Source organism: Aplidium turbinatum, chromosome 14, assembly GCF_918807975.1.
Source record: "Aplidium turbinatum chromosome 14, kaAplTurb1.1, whole genome shotgun sequence".
NCBI classification, from domain to species: domain Eukaryota; kingdom Metazoa; phylum Chordata; class Ascidiacea; order Aplousobranchia; family Polyclinidae; genus Aplidium; species Aplidium turbinatum.
In genome coordinates, this window is record NC_137485.1 from 19914258 (window position 1) to 19928247 (window position 13990).

The 13990-nt window shown below is 41.3% G+C and overlaps 3 protein-coding genes across 3 annotated transcripts; all 3 read right to left on the reverse strand.

Annotated features, from left to right (window-relative positions):
• Positions 1-3698: 3698 nt before the first annotated feature.
• LOC145782975 (uncharacterized) lies at positions 3699-5192 on the reverse strand. Its single transcript, XM_082594733.1, has one exon. The coding sequence runs from the start codon at positions 5190-5192 to the stop codon at positions 3699-3701; it is 1494 nt and encodes a 497-aa protein (XP_082450859.1).
• Positions 5193-5201: 9 nt separating this feature from the next.
• LOC145782976 (uncharacterized) lies at positions 5202-6305 on the reverse strand. Its single transcript, XM_082594734.1, has one exon. It carries the CDS (start codon positions 6303-6305, stop codon positions 5202-5204), a length of 1104 nt encoding a protein of 367 aa, XP_082450860.1.
• A 9-nt stretch (positions 6306-6314) lies between these two features.
• LOC145782977 (uncharacterized) lies at positions 6315-10223 on the reverse strand. The gene is made up of 3 exons (XM_082594735.1): positions 8963-10223; positions 8229-8834; positions 6315-7060 (listed from the first exon to the last, which is right to left on the reverse strand). Exons 1-3 carry the CDS (start codon positions 10221-10223, stop codon positions 6315-6317), a joined length of 2613 nt encoding a protein of 870 aa, XP_082450861.1.
• Positions 10224-13990: the final 3767 nt, after the last annotated feature.

Genomic DNA, 13990 nt, shown 5'->3' on the forward strand with positions numbered 1-13990 from the left:
GTTGTCACGTGTTGAAATAGGCAGAGCGAGAAGTGATGTAGCCTCGGTCAGAAATACAATTCAACAAAAAGGAGTAATTTAAGGTAGGCTGTAGATTCTATTTGAATAAGATTATTTAGCTGATCGAAATCGATTTTTAGCTGTTTATGATCAAACTGACTTGTGTGAAAATAAATTCCTTTGCATTACAAGACATGTAACCGAGTCGTTCATTTCAATTTCAATTTATTTTTCTTTGTCGAAAAACAACAGCAATGATAAAGTTACCAACAGTTTACGCTTACGGGAATAAAACCAACAAAAGGAAACGGCAGCAAAACCAAAGAAGTTTAGAACTTGCATGCGTTGTAAACCGGGATGTAGCAGTGACGGCTCGTCATAAGGGACTGCGGGACTGCAGCCCCCCCAACATTTTTGTGCATCTGTGAATTACATTACATATAGATAGTTTTGCCATGTTTTTTTTTTAATTTATTTCGCTTGAAGAATTAAAAAACTCTTAATATTATTTTTTTTTGTAATAAAAAAAAAAAAATTGTATTACAAAAATTAATTGGCAACTCTGGGTCTTCAAATTTTGCAGGATCGGTGTTGCTTGTTCGTTTTTTTATGACGTATGTTTTTCAGAAAAAAGTTTTCCTAGCATCACTGAGCAAGCGCTGTAGGGACTGCAAATAGAACAGACCCTGGTCAGGGATTCCAACTTTGGCTCTCGTAAATCTTTAGGGTAAGCGTGTGGAAGCTATCGGTGATTAGATGTAGGGATCGTAGGTTACTTTACTTGATCTGTGTTTTGAGAAGTCACGGAGACAGACTAGTTTTGATGTGAAGTAAAACGTCATGAAACATCACACAGGTTGGAATGGACTATTATAAAGGAGGAAGTACGGGGTGGAAATGCACTGAAAAACACCCGAAGGAAATTTTCTCCCATTTATTCATTTGTAGTTCAATTTCAACAAATTTGCTATCGTTGGAAAGCACAAGCATAGATCTAACCAACTAAGTTAATACCAAGTCCCATAATAGTACTAGCTCTATCTGGTGGCCATCTAAACTTGACCAAATTCAAGCCATTATCAAAAGTTTACTTTAAATGATAAAAACATTAAACGACAGCCAATTAAAAGAACATGATACTGTATACTGTGTTACTAACCCTAACTCAGTGCATTTATAACTCAGTCCGGTACAGGTTTATAATTATTTATATTAGGTTAGATCAGGCTCGCAACCAGCAAATATTTTCGGGGGGGGCATTTAATTTTTATCAAAGAACAAACATTAAAATGATGCATTGTGACATTTTTATGTTAATGTCCACGCCCATTGATAAGGGACAAGAGTGTGTGGCACTACCATGTTACGGTTCAGTGGTCATAATTTATGTCAATCACATTTTTGTTTAGTACAGCATTAAAGGAAACTAGCCTTTGTAACCTTTTCTCATTTAGCTATGACTACCCAAGGAAGAAAATTACGATATAATACAAATATTTACAAATGCCTAAGGCCAACTGAGTAGCTTATTCACCACGCTGTCGCAGCTGCTTTTGATCTCGAATTATTTATTTGTTTTTAAACGCTTTTTATGATGATGATGGATGCTGACATTATGTAGGCTATACGCTAACGAAACAGATAATGAGGATGCCAGCCTAATTTATCGAACAACATCGTTAGCATGGCTTCCAACCAGCGTAGCCTACTTTCGGTTTCGATAATCTACACTCTACAGTATGGCTGTACGACTGTACGTGTACGACGTACGTCTATTCATAGTACATTTCATACTGCATAGAACGCTTAAAATTTTTTCAAAAAATTTCGGGGAGGGCAAATGCCCCCAATGCCCTCCCCCCTGGTTGCGGGCTTGGGTTAGATAGCCTACTGGTTGATGCAGCCCCCATGTTTTGAGACCACGAGCCGCCACTGGATGAAAGTAAATTTAAGCACGGCCACCAAACCTAACAGTTTAAAATAGATGAATTAGTTGAAAGAATCAGTTGGCTCCACATACCTTTAGAAAGCAACTGGAGGTCTGAAAGTTGATGAAGCCATGCGGGGACGACTGAACCTTACAACCAATACAAAAACAAAAAAAATCTAAAACACGAGCATTTAAGAATAAACGTACGGTGAGCTTATTATACAAAAACAACTATGTACCGTGCTTTGCTTTTAAATAAAATGAAGTGTTTGCAGCAACGACAGTGGTGCAGTTTTAAAATGGGAATCGATAACTGATGTGTTTAGGAATATACACTAAGTTAATTATTGTTTGAACATGATATTACAGTGAAAATCAGAAATGATGAAAAATGTACTGAAGAGTTTGTTTGTTTTGTTTATCTTCATCCTGCATTGCGGGAAAGCGGAGTTGAACGCTATGCATCGGTGTACGCCTTCCGATGTACACCTGACCCACGCTGCAACCGACTGCAACGTCTGTTTCCGGTTTGTTGTGTGCGACGCGAACACAACAGGTAGCCTACGGTAGTTAATTGCGCCGGTGACGTCACGATTTTCCTAATCCACCCGGCAGGACTGAGCACTGTTAAAGCACGCCAACTTGAAGAAATCACTCGGTTTCCAATGACTGCTTCGCAGCAATGAAGTTTATACGGTTTTTCTGTCAAGAAATAACACAACATAAGATAGGCTACTAGTCACAATTCAGCAAGCACAACAGTCGAACTGATAAACGTACCAAATTTGTTGACAAACAGTTCTCAATCCACTGTACGGTACACAAGTTCCACAGGTTGGCCAATGACGCACTGAATAAATAAATTCGCAATGTTACCTTACACAATTGTTACGTAGGCTACCGTACCATACAACCATAACGCTAGGCCAATAATCATTAAAAAACAAAGAAACGTGGCAATTCACTTGGCCTAGTTAAGATCGGTTTACGAGAATTATTTTCCATTAGGCTGACAAATTATTGGTCAATAATTCAGTAGTGAACATGAATCCACAATTTACGACACAAATCAATTGATCATACAGTTCAGAATAACAAACATACCGGTAGTATGACCGGATCAGTAATGCCAAATGATGCACTTGTACGCGAAGGATTCTATAGTGATTGACTCTGCAATATTTAAGTTTGAAGTAGCCTATTAGCCTAACAACAATTTACGCACATCAGAGATACGTTACGTTTGTTTACGGTAGACAGTCAACATTCAGTTATAAAAAACATTATTACATCACAAGTACGCTCACCAGTAAGTTGAACTTTGAGAGATAGCAAGCTGCAAATATGGAATTCAGCCTACACGCAAATAAGTATTACCATAGCAGTTGTCAAACTTAAGTCCTGTAGAAATACATAACAGAGAAGCAGCTAACAAAGCATAAACATCAATCAATCAACTTTCAGTCACAAACTACAGTAACTAACAAGTTCGGCTAGCTGGCAAACTAGCAGCAAAAACGAAAACGTCTCGAAAGTTCCATAGACAATCTCGTGGTGAGTGTTGGCATTTGCAAATCAGCGATAACAATGAAGGGGAAACGACGCTAGGTGGCGAATACACAAATCAACGGGAGTAATGCAGTAAAACGAAAGGCAGGCTTTTCAAAGACCTGTTGAAAATCTAACACTCCCGGGCCAAAGAAGGGCCAAACTGGGTCATTCTTTTCATGAATAAAAGTTTTTCAACAGTCTATTGTCATGTAACAGTTCAGTCCTTTGTCTCTTCCTCATCGCTCTGATCTTCCAGCAAAATCTCAACGGTGTCTATTGGTGTCTCATTTTCATCTGGATCATCTTCTTCCCTTTGGACAATTACACAAAGTTTGGATATTGGTCTCTTCAGAGATCCGGTTGCAGTCTTCACTTCTACGGAACGAACAACGCCTTGACGATCAGGAAATGTTTCAATTACTCTGCCTAGTGGCCATCGTTGTCTGGGAGCAGAGTCATCAATCAAAAGGACGACATCTCCTCTTCGGATATTCTCCTTTCTGTGAAGCCACTTTGCTCTTGACATAACAGATCGTGGGTATTCCTTAACCCACTGCTTCCAAAAGGTGTCTGCCAGAAACTGCACATGGCGGTATCGATCACGTGGTCGGTAGCCATCTCTGTCGCAGCTTAACATTGGCGGTAAATTCGCTGAAGAATTCAACTTCAACAAGTGGTTAGGTGTAAGAGGTAAGTCGCCATCAACTTCCAGCTTCACATCGGTGAGTGGTCTTGAATTGACGATGTCTTCCACTTCAAGAAGTAACGTGTGCAATGTGTCATCATCGAGTAGTTGTTTTGGTAAGATGTTCATAAGAATTTGACGTACTGTGCGAATCATTCTCTCCCAGGCTCCACCCATATGGCTGGCTGTTGGGGGGTTGAATGACCATTCTATTCCTTGTTGTCGAAGGCTCTGGTGGATCTGGTTCTGATTCCACTCATCGATGGCTTGCTTCAAGATTCTTTCACAACCCACAAAGTTGGTTCCATTGTCAGAGAAGATTTTCTTGATGGGGCCTCTGCGAGCTATGAAGCGCCGCAAGGCATTTATGAATGCGCCAGTTGTCAGGTCTGGTGCCACCTCCAAGTGAATGGCTCTAGTTGTGAGACATGTAAAAAGGCAGCCGTATCTCTTAATGTCACTTCGTCTGTTTCGGACATTTAGCGGCCCAAAAAAGTCAACGCCAGTCTGTGAGAATGGTGGCTGTGACATTTGTAACCTTGCTTCTGGCAGTTCTGCCATGAGCTGTTGTCTAGGTTTTGCGGTCCCTCGTCGGCAAGGCAGGCATCTTGCAAGTACGTTTTTAACCGCAACTTTGGCATTAACTATCCAGTATTTTTGGTTAATATTGTTCAGTGTATGGCTTTCACCCATGTGCTTCGATTCGTTAGTATGACAATGTTCAATTATCAAGTCCGTTAAGTGGCGCTCTGGAGCTATGATAGCAGGATGTCGCGTTTCGAACGGTAAGTCGGCTCTGTCGATTCTTCCGCCAACACGTAGAACATCTTTCATTAGGACAGGGCTGAGTTTTTCGAGTGGGATCCTCTTGGATTTGGGCATGTTTGGGTGTTCTCCTTTGGATAGAGATTTGATCCAGGCAGGAAAACTCTGACGCTGCTCGTATTTGATTAACTCAATTTCTGCCTCATCAAGTTCTGGCACACTGATTGGTCCTTTCAGTGTAATCTGGGTTTCTTTCTTCATGCGCATCAGTCAGTACGATTTGAATCTCAGGGACCAAGCTACTGATAGTTTCAGTCGGCGCAGAGATGAGAAGTAGGAGATTAACCTGTTGGTTCCTTGGCTTTCAGTCGTAGAAGCAGTAAAGGTTTCGATTTTTCTCTTTGGTTTGTAAGCAGCAAAGATATCTTCAGATTGTGGTTGCTGAGCGGTTTGATTGGGCCATTCTTCTGGGGGTTTCCTCAGAAAATCTGGGCCATTGAGCCACATCCCAGAATGCATCAAGGCTTTGGCCGTCATGCCCCTTGATGCTTGGTCAGCAGGGTTCTGCTTCGTGTCGACATGGTGCCAATCATACACTTTGGTATGGTTCAAGATTTTTTGCAATCGGTTTCGTGAAAAGGTAGGGAACCTTTTGCTGTCAGCCAGCAGGCTCTGCAGCACAATCATAGAGTCTGTCCAGTATAAACATGGACAATCAGGTAACTCTAACTCTTGCTTCACAACACGGGAGAGATTAACAGCATCCAATGCCGCTTCCAGTTCAAGGCGTGGAATCGTGTGTCTGCCCGGACCTGGAAGAAGTGATTTCCCCATCACAAGACTACAGATTACACTCGAGTCAGGTAGTATGGATCGCAGGTAGCAAACTGCACCCCGGGCAACAGAAGAGGCGTCAGAAAAGAAGTGCAGCTGCACTTGAGGAGGCGTGCCGCTGACTTTCAGCTTGTAGCAACGAGGAATCCTGATGTCTCTCAGGTGGAGCAAACTGTTCCTCCAGGCAATCCATCTCTTCAGATTAGATTCGTCGACCGCCTCATCCCATCCCAGCTTCTCCTGGCAAACATCGCTGTAAATGAGCCTTGCCTCAAGTATGACAGGTGAGACAAATCCAAGTGGGTCATAGAGGGAGTTGGTTATAGACAGCATCTTCCTCTTTGTAGGTGGATCTTCTGGTAAGTCAACTGTGAACGGGAACTCATCGCTTGTAACGTCCCAGTTTAAACCCAAGACGCGCTCTCTTGGGCTTTCTGAGGGCAACAAGTTAAGCATTGCCTTTGATTTTTCTTCATCGGGGAGCATCTTCATTAGCTTCTCACTGGTGGATAACCACTTTGTTAGTCTGAAGCCACCCATACCGAGAAGCTATCGTAAATCATGGACCAATTTGATTCCTGCTTCTTCGCTTTCAACCGTCACCAAGCAGTCATCAACGTAGAAATTTTTCATCACCACTTCAGCAATATGCGGGTCGAAGTACTTCCCGTGCTCTCTAGCGGTTTCGCGCAAGCAAAATGTTGCACAACTGGGGGACGACTTTGCACCGAATATGTGCACTTTCATCCGATAAGCGGAAGGATCTTTGGATAGGTCTCCGTTTGGCCACCAAAAGAATCTCATGGCATCGCGGTCACGTGGTGAGATCCTGACTTGGTAAAACATTGCCTCCACGTCTGAAATTATGGCTATACGTCCTTTGCGGAATCTCAGCAGGACGCCAACAAGAGAGTTCATGAGATCTGGGCCTTTCATCAGAAAGTCGTTCAGTGATCTTCCGCATGACGTTGCAGCACAGTCGTAGACTATACGAAGTTTGTCTGGTTTCTTTGGATTAAGTACAGGATGGTGAGGTATGTACCACTTGCCGCCGTCATTGTTGATTTCATCATGAGGAATGATCTCAGCATAGCCCTTGTCCAAGGTGATTTGCATTTGTGCTGCATACCTTTCATGAAGAGCGCTGTCACGTTGTAGGCGTTTCTTCAGGCTGTCTAGTCGTCGTAGAGCCATGTCACGACTGTCTGGAAGCTCGACGGTGTCATTACACCATAGCAATGGTAAGCGATAATGGCCGTCTACATATTCGAGATGACGAGACATCATGTCATAAGCTATCAGGGTTGAGAAAAACCCGGGTTTTTTTGGGTTTTTTAAAAAAGATGCAAAAAAAGGTAGATTCATGCTTATTTCACCTCAAAACTACTTTTTACGAATGAAGTGCCTTTCACTCACAGTACATGCTTGCATAACTCAATAAAATAATGCACTAAGGTTGTTGTTGCTTGAATGTTGCATCATCCATTAATTTCAAGATCAAGTTGGATGTTGCATATCCACTGATTTCTATACCAAGTTGATGCTACCGTGGTAGAAATCACATTATTGCATCATTTGCTTTAGATTTGAAGGCAAGGAGCATTTATGCCATCATGTTTAAATATTTTTTATCATTTATATATACATACTATATATAGTAATGGATGAGCAATTGAGCGATTGCGTGGCCATTTAGGCAAATGCTCTGAAACAGCCAAGCGTTAGAATCCAGAATCTGCGGTCCACGACATTAAGGCGCGAACAAAACGGCGCAGAGGCAAAACGGCGCAGACAAAACGGCGCCAAAGTCAACGTAACCAGCTCAGAACCTTTTCCTCATTTTGTTAACATTTTTTGGTCAATTCCTCTTTGTCATGAGTTGCCAAGGGTGGTGGGGGGTGGTGGTGGGGGACTTGTATACCAGCTCCAAAAATCCTTATTCACACATAAACTTTTGTTATGGTTGCAGAGTATTATCGTTCTATAAATTGAACTTGTTGCGTTGACTTTGGCGCCGTTATGTCTGCGCCGTTTTGTTCGCGCCTTAATGTCCTGCTTCGCAGAATCTGTAATTGGTAAATAGCCTCCTAAATTGCATTTCACATCATATATACAGACTACAGTAGAGTAGTACTTTCAGCAGTTTAACTATAAGGCCTTCTTGCATAAATGAGTTTTAGTGTAGTATACACAAAGGGGCATTACTTGATTTCTGTGTACTGTACAATATCCACTGCGTTTTCAGTTTATTCTTGGAAATTTACTTCACAATCACATCCTTAAGTCCTAATTTAAAGTTTGTTTTAAGTGCCTTGTAGTGTTTTTATTCATTTTTTCAATTTTCTAATAAAAACTGGACAAATATGATGCTCTGGGTTTTTTTATGGGTTTTTTTGGGTTTTTTTAAGTGGGTTTTTTTAAGTGGGTTTTTTTAAGTGGGTTTTTTTGGGTCGGGTAAAATACCGACAACCCTGTAAGCTATGGGATCTTCCCTCGAGAAATTCAACCCAAATTCTAGCAGTTCCTTGTGAGTTCGTAGCAGATTCATTAAACCTTCCTTGTCATAAAGGTCCGTGTCAGCTGTTGGAGAAAACGTTTCTCCTTCATCAGTGATTATTAAATCAGACAAGTCTTCTACATCGGTGGGCCACTTCATGCCACGGACAAGAAAATTTGAAATGTCAGATTCAGCACCGAAATTGCCTACACCTGTCTCTTTTGGTCGAGTACCTCTAAGCAACCAGCCTAAGGGTGTCCTGACTGCATCAGGTCCTTGCTTCGGGTTAGGTGCAAAGCGGCTTTCAATGCATCGGTGGGCGACAGCATGATCATTTCCGATCAACAGTGTAACTGTACCATGGTCCAGTTGCTTCAAGTCAATGCCTTGGAGGTGCTTGTGCGTTTGCAGATACTCCAGAGAAGGCGCTGGAGTTGGCTTGGTAGGTATCTTGTCAACGACGATCACATCTGTCAGTTCTTGCACTTCGCCGCCAACTACTGGTAGAACTTTCAACACTACAGTTGAAGAACTGATAAGGAATATGGTCCACTCGAAGACAGTGTTTGCACCTGGAAGTCACCAGATAGCTCAGGTTTCAGTTCAAGCATCTCTACAAGTTTTTGTTCACAAAAGGTGCGGTTTGAACCAGAATCTAGGAGAGCATAAGTATGTATTACCTTTCCTTCTCCTGTCACACGTACGGGAACGATGTCCAAGTAAGTTGCCGAGTTGCTGGTTCTGGAATGGAAGGTTTCTACAACTTCATTTGTGTTCCTTTCTGATGGTCTTCTTCCGGGATCATCTGGCTGGCTATCATTTCTTCTATTAGCAATGGGGTTGGGGTGTCGTCTCTGGATTTGTTCTCCAGTTGTGACCAAGTACTGATGTAACAGAGAATGATGTGATGAGCTTCCGCATTCAGTGCATTTACCTCGGCTTCTGCAGTCGGCACGTATGTGATCTGGTCCAAGACAGTTTAAGCACAATTTGTTCTTCCTTACAAATTGCTCCCGTTCAGTGACGGATTGGGCTTTAAACTCTTTGCAGTGTTGCAAATAATGTGTATTATCGCACAGGATACATTGTATGAGTCGCTTGTTGCCAATTCGGAGCTGTCCAGATCTTTCAGTAGGTTTTGTCACTACGTTAAACAGTGCAGCCTTTTGTTTCCCTTTGGTGTCAGGCTTGTTAAGTTTGTCGACATTTGATGAAAAGAGTTTCACGCCATAGATTGAATTGGCAATCCTAGATTCGTTCGTTATGAAGTCAGCAAAGTGTTGGAATCCAGCCACTTTTCCAGTGTCATCATTGATTTTCAGAGCTTCAATTACCCACTTTTCTTTCAAAGACACTGGCAGCTTATTCGCAAGGCAGGTGATAAACTGCACGGTATCCAAGTTCGAAGCTTCGGTGTTTGAGCTCAATGATGAACAACATCTTTTTAACAGGACGGACAACTTCTCCAATTGTTCGGGTTCGTGGTGAGAAATTCTGGTAACAGCTCTCAAGCGTTCCTCGCAAGCATGCGCAATAACGTGAGGTTGGCCATACCTCCGTTTCAATTCTTCCCACGCTTCATCATAGCAGTTGTGGCCTTCGCTGCTGTCGGCAAGGTGCCTTATTTGTTCACAGACTGCATCACAGCAGTGCTGCATGAGGTAAGACATCTTCCTGTCGGGTGTCAACCAATCAGAAATATGGGACTTAAAACGGGGCCAGAAAGCCCAGAAATCGAGCGGGTCACCAAAGAATTTCTTAACATCTGGTTTAGGTAGAAGTCGTTCTGAAAGATCAGGTTGTCGGCTAGTATAATAACAAGGGTAATTTACCTTTTGGTCTGGCATTCTTGCAGACGTTGCAGTTGGTTCTTGTTTGTGCCGCTCATCACCGTGACGCAGAGGTTCCAGTTGTGTGTCTTTGTGAGTGAAGGTTTGCTGTGGCAATCGTACGGGTGTCATTGATCCAACATTGATAATCGAAGAAGAATCATCTTGCCAGAGTGCGGCTTCAGTTTCGGCAGCTTTAATTTGACGCAGGTCTTCAGCTTCGGCTCTCTGTTCTGTTATCCTGTTCTATTATCCTGTTCCAACTGAGCGAACAAGCGAGCTTTATCCTGTTCCATCTGAGCGAACAAGCGAGCTTTATCCTGTTCCATACGAACTAGTTCTTCTTCCTCTCGTCGCCTGGCATCATTCTGCTCTTTTGTCAAACGAGCTAGTTCTTCTTCCTCTCGTCGCCTGGCATCATTCTGTTCTTTTGTCAAACGAGCTAGTTCCAATTTGGCATGTGCTTCACGTTGACGCAAACTATACATTGTACTCGATGACCGAATACTTCCGGATTTGGAGCGATGGGAATGGGTACGCGAGGACGAGTGATGTGAGCGTAGTGGAGGAGTTTTAGTGTCTGTCCTCTCGCATTCCGTGAACCACTGTTTGGCTCTATCAGCAAATTCTTCTTTACCTTGAATGCAATCCCGTTTGGTTGAAAAATCTCCTGGAATTTGTTCATTGTCAGGAACATCGACACAAAGCGCCATTAAAAAAGCATAGTTTTTATCAATTTCTAACAGGATAATCTGTACTTCTGTGAGGTTTTCACATTTGCTCATCAGCTGTTCACCACGCTTGTAGCTGTCTCTCAAAGTAACAGCTGCTTGTTGAATAGCTTCGGCTTTGGAATCCATAACTGTGTATGCAAATCCGCTTCGTAACAGCATAAGCTAACTTCAGCAAATGAGAGATGTCACGTGACACTGATGGGAACTTGGTAAGTAAACGCAAATTTAATTGTCAGGTTGGTGAAGATCAGCAGTTCGGTACAATTGACGAAATCAGCTTCAGTTCAAAGATGGTTAAGCTTTGATGTCAAATTTGAAAAACGATGTTGTGTGCGACGCGAACACAACAGGTAACCTACGGTAGTTAATTGCGCCGGTGACGTCACGATTTTCCTAATCCACCCGGCAGGACTGAGCACTGTTAAAGCACGCCAACTTGAAGAAATCACTCGGTTTCCAATGACTGCTTCGCAGCAATGAAGTTTATACGGTTTTTCTGTCAAGAAATAACACAACATAAGACACTAGTCACAATTCAGCAAGCACAACAGTCGAACTGATAAACGTACCAAATTTGTTGACAAACAGTTCTCAATCCACTGTACGGTACACAAGTTCCACAGGTTGGCCAATGACGCACTGAATAAATAAATTCGCGATGTTACCTTATACAATTGTTACGTAGGCTACCGTACCGTACAACCATAACGCTAGGCCAATAATCATTAAAAAACAAAGAAACGTGGCAATTCACTTGGCCTAGTTAAGATCGGTTTACGAGAATTATTTTCCATTAGGCTGACAAATTATTGGTCAATAATTCAGTAGTGAACATGAATCCACAATTTACGACACAAATCAATTGATCATACAATTCAGAATAACAAACATACCGGTAGTATGACCGGATCAGTAATGCCAAATGATGCACTTGTACGCGAAGGATTCTATAGTGATTGACTCTGCAATATTTAAGTTTGAAGTAGCCTATTAGCCTAACAACAATTTACGCACATCAGAGATACGTTACGTTTGTTTACGGTAGACAGTCAACATTCAGTTATAAAAAACATTATTATATCACAAGTACGCTCACCAGTAAGTTGAACTTTGAGAGATAGCAAGCTGCAAATATGGAATTCAGCCTACACGCAAATAAGTATTACCATAGCAGTTGTCAAACTTAAATCCTGTAGAAATACATAACAGAGAAGCAGTTAACAAAGCATAAACATCAATCAATCAACTTTCAGTCACAAACTACAGTAACTAACAAGTTCGGCTAGCTGGCAAACTAGCAGCAAAAACGAAAACGTCTCGAAAGTTCCATAGACATTCTCGTGGTGAGTGTTGCCATTTGCAAATCAGCGATAACAATGAAGGAGAAACGACGCTAGGTGGCGAATACACAAATCAACGGGAGTAATGCAGTAAAACGAAAGGCAGGCTTTTCAAAGACCTGTTGAAAATCTAACACGGTTGTTTACTTTACTTATGACTTAAATTTGGTAGGCTACTACCCATTACTCGAAATCGATCACTGGGTAGAGGCAATTATTGTAAAGTTTCTTGCCTAGAGAAATGCGGGTGACTTCGGTATCGGAGAGGGATGGAGTTTCTTGGCGTTTTTCAAATGAATTTCCAACCTAACTGCTGGAGAGTGATGCAGCTTCATTGTTGAAGTACCGTGCTCTTGACAAACAAATCTACACAACAAAGTAACAGAGAGTCAAAAGGTTCTTTGAACAAGTACAATATACGTAGTTCGGCTAATTAAGGGCGTATTGCGTTGGTAACATATTAAAACGTTGTAATGTAACATATTAGCATCTAATAGCAGTCTATTGAAATTGAATAATTTTAGGCGGTGGTGGCAGACGCACGACAGTGACTGCTGAAATAAGCTAAGCAGATACTTGGTGTTAAACAGTAGTAGGCTACTTTAAAGATTAAATATACAAAAGTTGAAGCATGCTAATCAGCTTGAATTTCAGTTCGCAGATGGGTTTTCAGTTTGCTGCAGAATAATGAAAATGTTTCGATTTCAGTAATGTTTTTGGGGAGATCGTTCCAGACTTTAACTCCACTGAATTGGATGGATTGATGGGTTAACTTTTTGGAGTAATAGGGAAGAAAAAATCGATTGCTGTTTCTGGTTGATATGTGATGCAAGTTGCTGTTAAGTTGAAATAGTGAGTTAAAGTTTTTAGACAATTGATTATGTTTCAGTTTAAACATGAATTTGCCAGTTTCGATGGTATAAAGGTTATCAATTGTGAAAAAACTGTCAACATTGTATTGTGGTTCATATATCATATATGTTCATATATCAAGCAGTAGGCCTAGACCTACTATGGATTTGATGACACCTGTCAGAAGATATTTCATTTTCTTGATTTAGGAGACGCGATTCAATTTATATCAGGTTAAGCAATTGTGACGTCAGAATGGTTATGAGTGAGAGTGGCTAAAATGTGAACAGTGATCCCAATTCCCAAAGTCACAATGTTAATAAACTAATCTTGAAGGTTAAAAGTTATAGCCTAGCTTACCCTACAGGTGAGGGTATAAACTAAACTTGAAGGTTAAAAGTTATATACGTGAGGGTATTGGACTGTACTGTAGAATATGACTCAAAAATTTAGGAATGCGTAACCGCAGTCGGTGCAAACACACCTCAGTTAATTTCGTTTGAGATGTTTCAAAATACTCAAAATTTCAGCGTTAAAACTGCAGGCTATAAACTTATCTTCGAGGTGTATCATAAAAATAATTTTTTTAACAACAATTACCGAAAAAGTTAATTGCTGTGGAAAACTCAAAGTAACCTCTTTCCCTAGATCAGCCAATGCGTATTACTATGGTTAAAAAAGTAGTCCCTCTACCCAATCAAGAAAATGAAAACAAACGAAATATCTCTACCCAATATTGATTTTTGGATTTCTATGAAAAATTGCAAGTTAAGTCTGCTTGTAGACTAATTTGTGACGTTTTTTTTCTGAAAGCTGATTGGTCAGTGGTTGATCTTCTCAAGTGAGATTAGAAAAATCGAAATGAGAGGTGCTGGTTGCTTCGAATTGTTAGCAATTCAATGTGAATAAAAGTAGACATTTGATTGGTTTTGTGGTAGATAGGCTGCAATGTATTCATTGATTCATTCGTTGT

Excerpts from the sequence above, each read along its gene's own strand:
- LOC145782976 (XM_082594734.1), bottom strand. The coding sequence starts at position 6,305 with ATGGGTGGCTTCAGACTAACAAAGTGGTTATCCACCAGTGAGAAGCTA.
- LOC145782977 (XM_082594735.1), bottom strand. The coding sequence starts at position 10,223 with ATGACACCCGTACGATTGCCACAGCAAACCTTCACTCACAAAGACACA. Across the intron at positions 8,835-8,962 it reads CTTGGACATCGTTCCCGTAC|GTGCAAACACTGTCTTCGAG; the intron begins GTGTGACAGGAG and ends GGTGACTTCCAG. Across the intron at positions 7,061-8,228 it reads CATAGCTTACAGGGTTGTCG|CTTATGACATGATGTCTCGT; the intron begins GTATTTTACCCG and ends CAACCCTGATAG.
- LOC145782975 (XM_082594733.1), bottom strand. The coding sequence starts at position 5,192 with ATGAAGAAAGAAACCCAGATTACACTGAAAGGACCAATCAGTGTGCCA.